Source organism: Lates calcarifer, linkage group LG24 (genome assembly GCF_001640805.2).
Source record: "Lates calcarifer isolate ASB-BC8 linkage group LG24, TLL_Latcal_v3, whole genome shotgun sequence".
Taxonomy (NCBI): domain Eukaryota; kingdom Metazoa; phylum Chordata; class Actinopteri; family Centropomidae; genus Lates; species Lates calcarifer.
Genome location: NC_066856.1, coordinates 16,953,428 through 16,967,103, shown reverse-complemented (window position 1 = coordinate 16,967,103; position 13,676 = coordinate 16,953,428). Strand labels below are relative to the sequence as shown.

Sequence of the window (13,676 nt, the reverse complement as noted above, 5' to 3'; positions counted from 1 at the left end):
TGATGATCTGAAAATAAAGAATTGCCCATGTGAGTAAACAGCACAATTTGGTTAGTTTGGCTGTTTAGTTGGTCTTTACAATGCATTACAATGGTAATAACAAACTAATTTCAAATCAAATTTATTTACTGTGTATGATTTCAAGTGGAAAGAGACTTGCCTTGAACGACACATGCTGCCGATGGTAAATGTTGACAACTGTCACATCAAGTCAGAACGTCAGTAAATTTCATTCAAACAGTTAGTATAGTTGAATCATATTGTGCTATACATACCAGTCTTTTTAGAAAGTCAACATGAACAGAAGCCTTGTTGATGTTAATTCTTATGGCGAAAAACTGGCCTGACAAAAAAGAAAAACACTAATATCAGATCCCATTCAGGACAGAACTTTAATACAAACCCTCTGAGACCAATAAATACACTTACTCACTTTCTTGCTGGGAGGTAAATGAGAAGATTCATACCACTCAACTGTCTGTCCCTTAAATATTAAGCTACAACCAGGAGTAATAATGAACTTATAGGGAAACATCAAGCCTGGTTCAAGCACCTCTAAAGCTCACTAATCAACACATTACATCTTAGTTTAATCTGTGTAAAAAAAAACCTAGATTATATTTTTATTGGGGTTACCTGCCACTTACCTGCTAAGCTAAGCTAATAAACTGCTGGTTATAGCTTCATATTTATGGTACAGACGTGTTTAGTATTGATCTTCTCAGAAGCCAAAATGTGAAAATATTCAACGTTCAAGTTGAATGATATCCTGTATCATTTAAGAGCTGGGTTGGGCATTGTGGTGCTGTGATCACATATATAGAATATGCACACATTTTGTTTGGCATTACAATGCAAACATATGCAGACAGGCAGGCACAGAATATTCTGGCTGTTATCTTACTTGCAGAATTACAGAAAGCGGTGCAGTCACAAAAGCGAGGCGTTTCCCCTGAGGCACAGACAAACATGGTTACAACAGCACAAGCTACATAGAATTCTGGAGAATATAATGGGTGTGTGCATTTTTGGCACTCACAGCTGCAGGATTCTGTCTCTGGCTCCGGAGTTGGGTTGGGGTGCTTGAGCTCTATGAGGGAGCTAGTAGATATAGAGGATGATCAGATACAATGTGCAAACATGCACACCAAGGCATACAATGAGTACAGAAAACCAAAGGTACGGCTCACCATCTGAGCTTGGAGTGTGTGTTAGACTGACAGATATCATCCAGGGAAGATGTGGATGTGCACCGCACAAAATTTCCACCATCAGACTTTAGATCCTCACACAGATTTCGACCTGATGGTGACAAAATGATCTTGTCTTTTTTGCAAATTTAAGTCTTGAGAGTGAGAAGTGAGCCTTCAGTTCAAAGAGGCCTGGTAAAGGTTAAAACATGGATTTTTGGGTTGTTTAAGGTTCGGACCAAGGCACAAACACAAACACACACACACACGCACATGCACACTTTGCCTCGGTTTAAATGTGCACCAAATGCGTGCATTTTCCTGTTGGTGTTTTGCATGTATGCAAAGTCACATCTTTATTTGAATACAATATGCATGTTCTCACTTAAACAAGTGGCGGTGCATTTTGCATGTTGTGCAGTGCTGCATGTTTGTGTGTTCATACTGAAATGTCTGAATTTAGAGGTGCTACATATAAGTTTTTGCTATTGCTACACAGCTGGTTACTGTCCAAGAGTTACAGCCATTGCTGTGTATACAAGACAGGAGTTTGGAATACATCTTGTGGGCAGTGCTGCTTCATCCTGTCATGTTGGATTGGTATACTATACTATATTATAACTAAGTGGTATTACAAGATGGTAGGGGGCTAGCTGGCCAGCATGCTCAATTCAGCAGATGAAAAGAAGTGATAGAAAAAGAAGCAAAGCAAGAGTTAACATTGGTGTTGCTTCCCACAGATGGAGACAGCACTTGTTGCATAAAGGAATGAAGTTTGATGCTGAACTTACGTTTCTTCTAGACCGGTGAGTAAACAGCTGTTAATGCTAATATTGTAGCAATAGCAAAAACGTTAAAACATGTATTGTTTAATACACAGACTAACACTGTACACAGTTTAACATCATCAATAAGTTGAGAAACACATAATACGTTTATTTTTTCTCTCTATATAAACTCTTATGTTATATAAGTGGCTATAGCTGCCATTTATAAGATCCAAAAATGAGCAATTTGGTCTGCGAACATTAGTGTGTGTGTGTGTGTGTGTGTGTGTGTGTGTTTGTGAATGTGTCAAGATAAGTAGATAAGTAGGCAGTTAAATACACTCAACGATTGAGTAGTGCTCACCAACTCTTTCCACCTCTCCAATGATTGTTGCTCGGAACTGGTTGTCTATGTTTTCAGCTTGCTGCAGTGCATAAACTCCAGCGCGCTGCAGATCACACGCTGAGACAGCATGACTGAGCTGCAGCAGCACACTGCAGGTTGTATTTCTGGAAACAAAATATTCACACCACTGTGAGGGGGAAATCTGAATGATACGTATACAGCAAAATACCTACTGACATGTTTACCTTATGTTTTTTTCACCACAGGAAATCCTCTACTACCTGCATAGAGAGAAAGAGAGAGGAGTTTTAGTCATTTGGGTCATATGGGAGAAATTTTATTGTGAAAAGTGGGAAAGCTGCATACTGACCTTAAGTTTTTGGCCACCCTGACAGAAATCTTTCAAGCCTCCACAACCAAACACATCTGACACCTGAGTGAAAGATGGAGAGACAGAGGCAAACAGATGCTGATATTGCATGGAAGGTGATGGCAGCTAAATGCACACATGAGAATTTAACAAAGAATGAAGTTTGATGTTTTGTTGTGTTTGTTTTGTATGCTAAAATTTGGGGTTTAAAAGAAATACAATAAATCTCCTGGATTAAAAGCTCGACTGACAGTCCATGGAAGCTGATCTGATAACTGTTGAAGATAGATGGTTGCACAGCTGCAGTATTAAGCTTAAAATTAGTGCTTATGTGTGCCTTTCAATGCAACAATTATTTGTACTAAACTAATGAAACAGTTATAATAAACTAGCAACAGAGTAAAGCTCAAGTATTCAAAATCCAAGACAAAATGGAGGACAGCCGGACAGCCTGAAGCAGCACTTCAACATCACTGGTGAGCATTGTAATTTATAGAAGCCTTTTTCCGTGTATAATTATTCTAAAATAAAATCCTAAAATAAATACAATGCATGTGTGTTGTTGGAAAAACTGTTGCTCTCTGTGATCTAACCTGACAACCGTCAACTCAATGACGTACTTATAGAGCAACAGGAATACCATTGGAACCCGTCACACTATCAGCATCTAAGGTGAGTTTCAGGTAATCATGTCATCCATTTACCATATTCTGCTTAATGCTCCTGATGGCTAGTTTTCTTTAACTAATGTTAAATGTTTCATAATTTAAATTAACATCATTCAAAATCAAACTTAAAATACTGCATCCTACATTTTTCTCTTTATATAGCTCCAACTCTATGACTGCTCCAGCTTATTGGAGGACACTGAAAGACTGCTTCTGCAATTACTAACATCATTTATTTACCTTTCATAAATGTAGAAACTTCCCTTGTATCATTAAGACACTATTTCATCAATACATATTGTTAGTTGTGTTTCTTTTTTTTCATTCATTTGGGGTGGTGTTTCTGTCACTCTCTTTAGATCTGAAACTCAGTATAAAGCTCATTAAAGCCAAGGAGAACTGCAGATTCAGGTAATAATTCTCTACAGGTTCATCACTACATTAAGCAACTCCTCTCACATTGTTTTCACATTATAATTTAATACATTGCTATTATAAAAATATTGCTCAAAGCTGCCGTAAGAAAGCAAGGAAAAGGTAGCAAATCTTGGTAAATGATCCTATGTCCTAAAGGTCATAGGAGTAACACCGATGACACATCACCTGTATTTCTTAATTTCACCATGTTATACAGCAAGGGACAGCTGCCAGTTCAAGTCAAAGTTCATTTCAGGTGCATCACAGGTCAGAATGTACTGTAATTTCAGAAGGAATTTGCTGCTGCTCCTACAAACTAATCCTGCACCGGCAAGTCTTGTTTTGTGACGAGGTGACATTTAAAGCTATTACATGTATGACACAACGAAGGTGTGGAGACATAAAATTATTACATTATACATATATGAGAAAGCCAACAAAGAGGATGAAGAAAAGTTTTCACTCTCACCAGATTTTTCACATTATTAGTTGTCCTGTTTGCTTTGGCCTCCACGCTTATGAACATCCAAAAGTAAGCATCTATAGAAAAAAGTGAAATTGTAAATGCACAAATATGCATTAATAAAAGATCCTGATGGGACAAAAAGCGAAGATTTCTCACCCTCATTGGAACAGAGTTGGCTGATGTTACAATTTACTAATGGGGAACCTAAAAGAACAGAGAAAACAGAGTCTTTTAATAATAAAAACACATAAAAGCATGGTTTAGGCATGGTTTCTTCTGTACAGAGTCTGTAATTATACACCCACAAATATACGCACTAAATGTCAATGTCTCAGACTAACCCCACGTGAGTGATCCTCCAGGTGTGGTGTGGAGTGCAGGCAAAGCAGTGATTGAAGATGTTTGAGTGCTTGTTGAGACCTGATTGGCCAGGCTGGGGTTAAAAGGTGAAGTTGACCTTACAGGTGGAGACATGCTGTCTGTAGTAGCTGTGTGATCACTGGTTACTGCTGGAACTGGAGCTGGTTGGCTGTTTGTTGTCTCTACAGTTGTAGGATCGGCAGTGAAAGGCAGGGCTGTGGCGTTAGATGGTGAATCTGTGCTTGAAGCTGTGGTTAGTGGGGTAACTGGGGTGACTGCATTGTTACCAGTGGATGTTGAAACTAAAAGTAGAATACAGACAGCAGCTATGTCTTAAAAATTAATACTTTAATAATTATCCATGCCATTTTTAAAGGATAACTCCAATTTGGTAAAACTTGTGTGCTGACTTAATGTTTTACCCCCAAGATATTGGACTTAAAATCATTTACTGACATTATAATGCTAATGTATATATTCTGACAGAGATGGTGGGGAAAACTTCAAAAAGGAGGCCCAACATGAAATTATCCTTAATTTTAGGTTACTTTTAATAATAATTTCATCATAATTAACAGTAATAATGGACATAACAAAAAAAGTAAGCCCAAACTGACATTATACTTATATTTCTTTTGCTTTTAATAATTTATAATGCTTCATGCAGTGTAACCTGCGCCATAATCTAAATAAGCTTGTAGTCTTTATGGTTTCGTGTCAGTACACCAGTTGCCTGGTGTACTTTATGCTGACAGCATTACTCACCTGAGGCCACAGACCTCTGGTTGCTCATGTGAGAGTCAGGTGTTGCTATGACAGGACCTGAGGTAGTTGAGGGCACTTCTGGTAAAAGAGAGTAGGAAGAGAGCAGTCAAGTAATATTCAGGAGGAAGCAATGAACAGTAGTTATGATAAGTTATGATAGTTATATGAGATATTATTAAACTGAAAGTGATGCTTACCAGATGGGGAAGAGAACAACTTTTCAAATGTAGTTGTAATAGCTGAAACAATAAATGTGGTCATTAAGGTTCTCTATCACTTCAAGAGTCTATCTATCTATCTATCTATCTATCTATCTATCTATCTATCTATCTATCTGTCTGTCTGTCTGTCTGTCTGTCGTGAGTTTTCTACTCTCTTCCCAACTCTTAACTGATTACTTACTGATTATTTTGGTCACTACTCTCTTGAAAAGAGAACATAATATACAGTGTTTTTCATTTTTTTCAGATGAGCATGAACACAACACATTAAACTTTCCTCTCTAAATCACACATCTACAGGCATATACCAATAGACATATACTTTACATTCAGACAAGTGCACACAACACGCCTGTTAAGTCACCTGAAGACACACCACTAGTAAGGTTTCCAGGAGCACCAGCCCCACGTCTCAACCGTCTGTGGTCTACAAGACACATAAACACATGCAACATTCAACATCCAACATGCTCTATGTACATGCACAACTACAGCTACTGCACAGTGTTTACAAAATGTTAGAGATGAAGACAACAGCAATTACGTGCAATGTTCTGCATGCATTTAAAATGTTATACCAGTATTTTAGTTTTTGTTGCTCTGCATCTCTCAGGAGCCTTAAAATGGCAGAAACAAATTGTTGTTATGATTGTTTTTTTTTCCAGAAATCATACACATTGTATAGAGACTTTATACAGCATCAACTTGAAACTTTAGAAGGAATGGCTGGATGGCAAATTATTTGGCCATAGTGTGTTGGCAACCTTGTAAAGAATCTGAAATTGTGTGTTTATTTTAAGAAATGCTTTCCCTCTGCAGCAAGAAGAATCTTGCTCAGTCCACATTTCTAATCATTATGTTTCCATTATGTTTTAGGCTATGGTGACACCCAGTATGCAGACGTTACTCATTACTTTATAGGTTTGGCTATATCATTCGTCTCTGTTTTATTATAGACGATGGAACAAGAAATCATCTCTGTAATTTCTACACATTAAAAGCACAGACTTCATATGTACCACGTTATTTTCTTACACTTCCTTTATAAAATGTTCTCTCCTCATCCTAACAACTATCAGACCAAGGGCAAGATGCATAAGACAGAAATATGCATCTGCATTTCATCCATCTGGTTCTGTTTTATAAGGATCTGGGTGCATGTGCGTGAGCCTCATTTCTTAGCCCACATTAGATATAATTAGATGTAGAAACAGCTTCTATTTGCATATTGATACTTCACACTTCACCACTAATTAGACCTGTCAGAGAGTGGAATTCAACTGACTGCTTTGTATCTGTGAGATTCTCCAAAAGCACCAGAGCAGCTGTTATTACATAAAACCATTACAAACAGCTGTTCCTATTTATTATGTCCTTACTGCTAATTCATCATGTGTAACATCACTGTGTTGATATCTCTTTGAAAGAACTGGCTGTAGAAACCACTCTAGTAGTATAGGATAAGACACATGCTCAAGAACTTCTATACAACATGCAAACATGCCATGCTATATTTAAGCTAGAATTAAAGTATTTTGCATTCAGAAATTCTATGATGAAAGGATAGAAAAGATGATCCTGCATTCTGTTAGAAATGCAGTTTAATGGTTAAGTAGAAAAGTTCTTGATGCACAAGATTCCAGCTTAGTCAAAGGTGAAATAAGTGCATCTACAAGTAGGATCAAGTTGCATTTGAGGTAAAGACGAGCTTATGCATGTCTTTCTCACCGCACAGAAGGTAAGGGTCTCTGTGCCTGGCATTGGGACTGGTCACACCCCAGTAACGAGCGTCCCAGCCAATCACGGTGCCGTCCTCGCAGAGGCCGTGGTCACCCAAGTCCGCCCACATCCGGAACAGGTACAGCTCCACTTGTCCCAACTTGGCTCCAGATGATCTGTCTCTAGGACGACAGCCCAGCCACAGGGAGCCAGAAGGGGGGATGGCCTGAGCGATGACAGTCCTCTCAGCCACCATTTGCCCATCAACCTGGAACATTTACACAGGGTTGATTCCCAAAGTGTAAACATAACACACTTTTTGTGTAATGCAGACTTTTCTTCAGACATGCAGTTCTAGTATCTATACAGTTGTATACATTTGACAGTTATAGTCTTATACATAATATTATAATATATGTCCAAACTTAAAAGTTTGCAAACATCTGGAAAAAGACAGAGGTAGCTTTCAAAATTAGCATTAGTATTGCCTGACTTGATTGGTGTCATCTGCGAATCATCAATAATAGTTATCTAATAATATGATATTTAATACCAGAACAATGACAGTGACCAATTTTCTGCACCAAGTATTTTAGTTTTGATACTTTAAATACAATTTGCTATTGATACCAATGTACTTTTACTTCAGTAACATGTTAAATGCAGGATCTTGAATTGTAATTGACTACTTTTATAGTATCTTAATTACCTCCAGGCTAAAGGAGTTGTGCAGCACATCCCTCCTGAGACACACCCTGTGCCAGTGAGTTGGGGACAACCGGAGAGGAAATCGATGTCGGACCCTTAGCAGCCACCCGTACAGCGCATTGTTGTCTCCCTCCAGACCCAGCTCAGGCTTGGGGGCATGGACTGAGCTGTATGAGAAGGCCACCCAGGCTCCGGGGACCACCACACGGATGTCCACACACACAGTCATCTGAAAGAGCAGCGGCATGGCAGCCCTGTCCTGCAGGGTCCAGTGGTCCTCACAGCCATTTAATACTGCCTTAGTGTCTCCCAGGAAATAGCTAAGTGCTAGAATGGGAGAAAGAAATGCAGCTGTGAAGGTTTAATTTTACTGCATGGCTGCTCTGGAGGCAGAAATAGTCTCATATTAAACCTAAATGCTCAGACCCAAAGAACATCTTCTATCACTTGTGTTTTGCTTTTCTGCAAAAAGGGGAGAAACTCTTGCTTGTTAAAGAATAAAGCCTCAGTCCAGTCATCAAAGTGAGTGTAGCTGACCCTCAAAGCTTTAAAGCAGCATTACTACAGCTCCAGTGACACACAACAATTAATTATGCAATCATTTCATCAAAACCGGATCATTCATAACACTTGTATTGTTTCTGAAAGACCTGAAGTTATGGTTTTCCAACATTGTCACTGTGAGTATGAATACAAGCTTATATTAATATCTAGCTCAAAGCAGCTATGCCTTAATACTGTTTCACAGAGCTCCTAGAATAGCTGACTCTAAGCCTTTATTACTTTGATCAGAGTTTTTAATTTAACAGAAGAACTTTGGCCAGCATTTCAAATTAAAAGCCTGTTTCGGTGCAGGAAAAAACAGTTTCCCTGAATTAAAATAAATACTTAAAACTATTTACAGTAATCACCTGTGGGTAGAACAGCTGCCAGCAACAAAAGGCAGGTGACTTGAAGGAAATGGTGCTTCCATCTCCACTGTCCTTTAAAGCCATACATCCTCCTGGAAACACATGGTGACATAAATTCAAATTGATCGAGACAGTTTGATTTTTGACTATTTGCCTATTTTTGTTTGGCTACTTCTACTTCTCTTATCTTGGGTCATGGCCAAATATTCAAATTTTATTTCTTGGTGAGAACGACTGGCTGTTTGCCAGCTTCCTCTTCTCATATACAGTATCTGTTATTCCATGCTGTCTGTGCTTTTAGATGGGGATAAGATCACAGTGTATCATTGTATCTCCTGTAATATTACATAGAAATTCTCCTTTACTGCTAGTAAACTAAAACAATCTAATATTATCTGTGGCTTTGTCTACAGTGAGGGATTTACTCTAGGGCAGGGGCGGTCACAGGAGATTGGGTTACACCTTGCTCACACCTTTATAAGTTACAGGCTATTGTTGCATGTGTCTTTGTGTTGATACACCTCAGTTTACCCCTAGAAAGGTTAGATACAGTACAGTATCACACAATACATACAGTGCTTTATCACATAATGGCAACTTTGGGGCATCAGAAGGAGGAAAATACTGATACAACACAAACTTTTGTTACTCTGTTGACTATTGATGTCTTTGTTTCAGGGTGAAATGATGTAATCTTCATTAAAAATAATTTCCCCCCAGTTAGGAACAGCAGAACAAACTGAAAACATAACGTTGTTATGGGCAATTTGTTAGCAAACAGTTACCACATCCAGCATGCTCAGAGCAATATTAGCATTCATTTGGCCATGTCAAACACACAAACTGTCCTTTTTGCTCTGTCTTGGTCTCCTCCACTTCCCGAGGGACATATCTGTCTCTTTAGCTGATAAATGCTGATAAGAGCACTGAGACTGACGGAAAAAAAAAAAAAAATCTAAGTAAAAAAAGAAAAGTTATGAGCTATAAAAAACAAAGTGATGAACTGCAATATGGTAGATTGCTCTGTGGAGCTGAAGGAAACTGGGTACAATAGTCAAATTTTGACAACTGCAACTTATTTCTTCCCTAAAGGCAACACTTGTACACACATAATTTGGATAATTTAAACATTTTATAATACTGAGTTCTTTTTTGGAATTTGACTTTTCAAATACATACAGTCCACACTAAACCTGGATGTCAAAGAGTGGTCCACAGGGAATATTTGAGTTGTTAAATCACTCTCTGTTCATAGCTGCACATATGAAAAACACACATCATCATTAAACTTCTTCTACCGCGTCTACTCATTACAAATGTGCAGGTTTCATGCACAAATTTTGAAACAGTCTTTTGTTGAGAAATGTCTGTTTACTCTATTTGATCTCATCATCTATAAAGGGAAAAAGTTAGATAATGTTACATAAGGATCACAGCTCTACTTTGAATTGTGCTGATGATCTGATGATCTTAATTATTTGATTCTATAGTATATTTCTGACCAGCTCACTGGCTACAGTCCCATCAGACCTCTATGGAAGCCCAATTTGGCCAAGAAAAGAAAAAAAATCTGGTCATGATAAAAAAGCCCCAAATTACTATAAATTATTGTGGTGATTTATAAAATAAGTTTTGCTGCTCTTCAGATTCTCCAAAGTCCGATTTTTAACCTCACCCTTAGTCCTGAGCACTAATTAATATAAAAGGAGTAAATTCTACACAATAAAAGCCACAGTGCTGCAACATTTATACATGCACATGTTACAGTGTCTTGATTGTTTTGTAATACAGGGAGTGTCTGCAGCTGCACAAAACCTGCTTAAAAAATGTTGACCTACAGGGTTGGCAGTTTAAAGTATGCAGCACAAGTGTCATATAGGTCAAATCATATACATAGATACAATCTAATCATTACTTTTTATGGCTTAATCTATGTCTAATTGTGTTGATCCATGTCATTGCTCCACCACAGTGTCAGTGTTTGCTTAAACATTTGATGCAAGATGCATTAAAACATACGGTCAAAGTTGCAGATTAAAGCTTAAACTACACATAAAAACTACACATTTAAAATAAATATCCAATTTCTGAGTGATATATCTTAAATATACTTTGCTTTTAAAATAAACCTAAATTACCTGATCATGTACATACATGTGAAACTATATTTGTATTTACCTGTTTGGATGTGACTATCATATGTTCTGTGTGTCACATCAGAAGAAGAAACACTATCTGCTAAAGGCTTGAGGCTACACAGAGGCTACACAGCTATTGTCATTCCTAAACCTATGTTCCCACAGTCTGACTTTCTTTGAAAGTCAAAGAGAAATGTGACAAACGGCGCCGAGACATTTCTAAACTCGCTCATGAGCCTTTTTTCCTTCCTGATCCTTGCCATTGTCAGAGCCTTTTTACGGTTGGTTACAAGTATCAAAGCTCTTTGTGTGCATAATCTTCAACCTTTTATATAGCACGTTACGGAGCAAAAATTAAGATTATTATCAAGTTCTGTTCTTACACTGGGTGTCCAAACTGAGTGAGTTATTTGAGGAAGTATGACCAGTTTAAAAGACATCGTTAGATTGCTTACCTGAAGCTTTTAAAAAGCATCTGCAGTCTGTTAATGCTTATATGTGTGAATATTTATATGTATGAGTCCTGCGGAGGAGTACTTGTCATCTTCCCTCTGGTCACACATCGCACATGTCTCTCCATCATCACCTGCCTTTCATGAACCCAAATCTGCCACAGTTGTAGTGCCTTTCCCAACTTGTCTCAGCTGTTTTCTTCTCTTGTCTTGTCTTTCCTCGTGCTGGCTCCTCTTCCTTCCTCTCCTTGTCTCCGTCCTCAGTTGCTCTCCGTCTCTCCCTCTGTATCCACCTGCCTCTTACACAAAAGCATCATCTGCCGTGTGTTGAGGTGCGTGCAGGAACTCAGAATTTCTGAAATGTGATTTCTACCTGCGGGAGAGACAGTAGACCAAATAATGACACACCCCCACAGAGGAGTAGGAAGAGGGAAGAGACAGACAGATAGGTATAATAAAAAAAAGTTGGACTGTGTTGAATGTATTTGAATTATCTGTCTATCTACATTTTTTAAAAATGTTTTTTTCGAACTCAGTATGACTGGAGGGCAGCAGCTGGTATAACAGGATGCAGGGCCAGACAGTTCCTGGACAAAGTATTAGCCTTTATCTGGTATGTGTGTGTGTTAGTGTGTGTGCGCATGCAGGAGTGTCTATGTGGTTGCAAAAAGAAGTATGGGAGATGAGCAGCAAATTGCAAAAACAGGCAAAAATTACACGGTAGACTCACATATAAAATGTGATATTCAGGTTGACAAACCGGTCAAACATCTTCAGCCTCTCCCTCTGTGTGTTTGTGTCTTACTCACACACATGTGCGCACACACTCTCAGACTGTGATTCTGAGGAATGGCATCTGACGTCAGACGTAAAATGAAACCAAACAAGACAAGAACAGCCTCGGGGCAACACGGCTCTTCAAATCACAGTGTCTTTACTTGGTTGTACTGTCTGTATGTGTGTGTGTGTGTGTGTGTGTGAGGTGAAAAGGTATCTAGATAATTAAGTAGCAGACCATTTTGTAGCCACAAGGGGGCAATAAAGACTACAGCAAGTTTTTTTTTTTCCCCACTGTGGCTCATGTGTCAGCCTTTGTTCATTTTTACTGAGGGATAACAAAACAGTATCAGATCAGTGGAGCAGAGCAGAGCTGCAGCACGTTACTGCTCTTCTTCAGTGACACAGCACTTTTGGGTGAGCTAGTTTCAGTGTGTGTGTGTGAACACAGTTCAAGCTCAAGTGAATCAAAATCCCACTGGCAAGCTCCTCGCTCTATTCTCCTTTTTCTTGAGCTACATTAAACCTGTCCTAATTCTTTTTTTGCTCTAACACACACTCACACAGGCCTACTCCTGTGCCTGTGTATTTTAGAGGGCGGAGCATGAATGTGTGTCAACTGTTCTGCACAGGGACAGACTAGAGATAACAAATTATTTACTGAAAACTCCTGGCTTGGTGGAAATGGTCCATAACAGGGGAGACTTGAAACCGAGTGATTTTAGCATTACCAGTGCTGGTCCAAGTTTTCACCCCCCTGCTCGTGGTCCTTGCTGGTCTTCCTGTAATTTAAATCCCATCTGCCAAAACACAAAGCCAACAGGTGGGTGAATTTATGCCATTAAAAGTATTAGCCGAATCAGCTGATGATGATTACTTTGATACTATTTGCCCTAAGTGACATATATCTACAGATGTGGGAGAGGGGGTGGACTAAATACAATAACTATAGCTATCTACAAAATAAACAAGTGCAGAAAGCTTGCTAGTAACTCAATATATAGTATTCCCAAATAAATAAAGTAACTAAACTAAACTTGCAAAATTACCTGCAAAATACACAAACAAAAGGGTTTTTAGTCAAACCCCACCTTGATGTGGTAGGTGTTTGGTATAGTCCAGCGCACAGGTGTAGGCATTTAACACTAATCATTGCATCATAGATATTTTTTAGATTGTAAATAGATTGTATAGGACAGAATAACCAGACTAATGAAACAAATATAGAATAATAAGACAGTAGAGGGAAGAGGCAGTAATGCAGCATGAAAGACCACAGCTGCCATAACAACCCAAGAGGAAGTCAAAGGTTTTTACAGGGCAGAGGCCACATTATTAATATAAATTATGGATATTATAACTTAAAGTCTTGGCAATACAAAATCAGCTAAAAGTGCATCT

At 38.5% G+C, this 13,676-nt stretch overlaps 1 protein-coding gene and 1 long non-coding RNA gene across 2 annotated transcripts; both read right to left on the bottom strand.

The window, feature by feature from the left end:
• Positions 1-905: 905 nt before the first annotated feature.
• Positions 906-1,323, bottom strand: LOC108885094 (uncharacterized). The gene is made up of 3 exons (XR_001961197.2): positions 1,191-1,323; positions 1,040-1,101; positions 906-952 (listed from the first exon to the last, which is right to left on the bottom strand). It is a non-coding gene; the product is annotated as an uncharacterized LOC108885094 (long non-coding RNA).
• A 5,928-nt stretch (positions 1,324-7,251) lies between these two features.
• LOC108884976 (adhesion G-protein coupled receptor G4) lies at positions 7,252-11,952 on the bottom strand. Its single transcript, XM_018679134.2, has 4 exons — positions 11,502-11,952; positions 8,909-9,000; positions 7,999-8,324; positions 7,252-7,557 (listed from the first exon to the last, which is right to left on the bottom strand). Exons 1-4 carry the CDS (start codon positions 11,519-11,521, stop codon positions 7,252-7,254), a joined length of 744 nt encoding a protein of 247 aa, XP_018534650.2. The 5' UTR covers positions 11,522-11,952.
• Positions 11,953-13,676: the final 1,724 nt, after the last annotated feature.

Coding starts and splice junctions, on each gene's coding strand:
- LOC108884976 (XM_018679134.2), bottom strand. CDS start 11,521: ATGCTTTTTAAAAGCTTCAG. Junction 9,001..11,501: donor ATGCTTTTTAAAAGCTTCAG/GTAAGCAATCTA, acceptor ATGTGTTTCCAG/GAGGATGTATGGCTTTAAAG. Junction 7,558..7,998: donor ACAACTCCTTTAGCCTGGAG/GTAATTAAGATA, acceptor TAAATGTTCCAG/GTTGATGGGCAAATGGTGGC.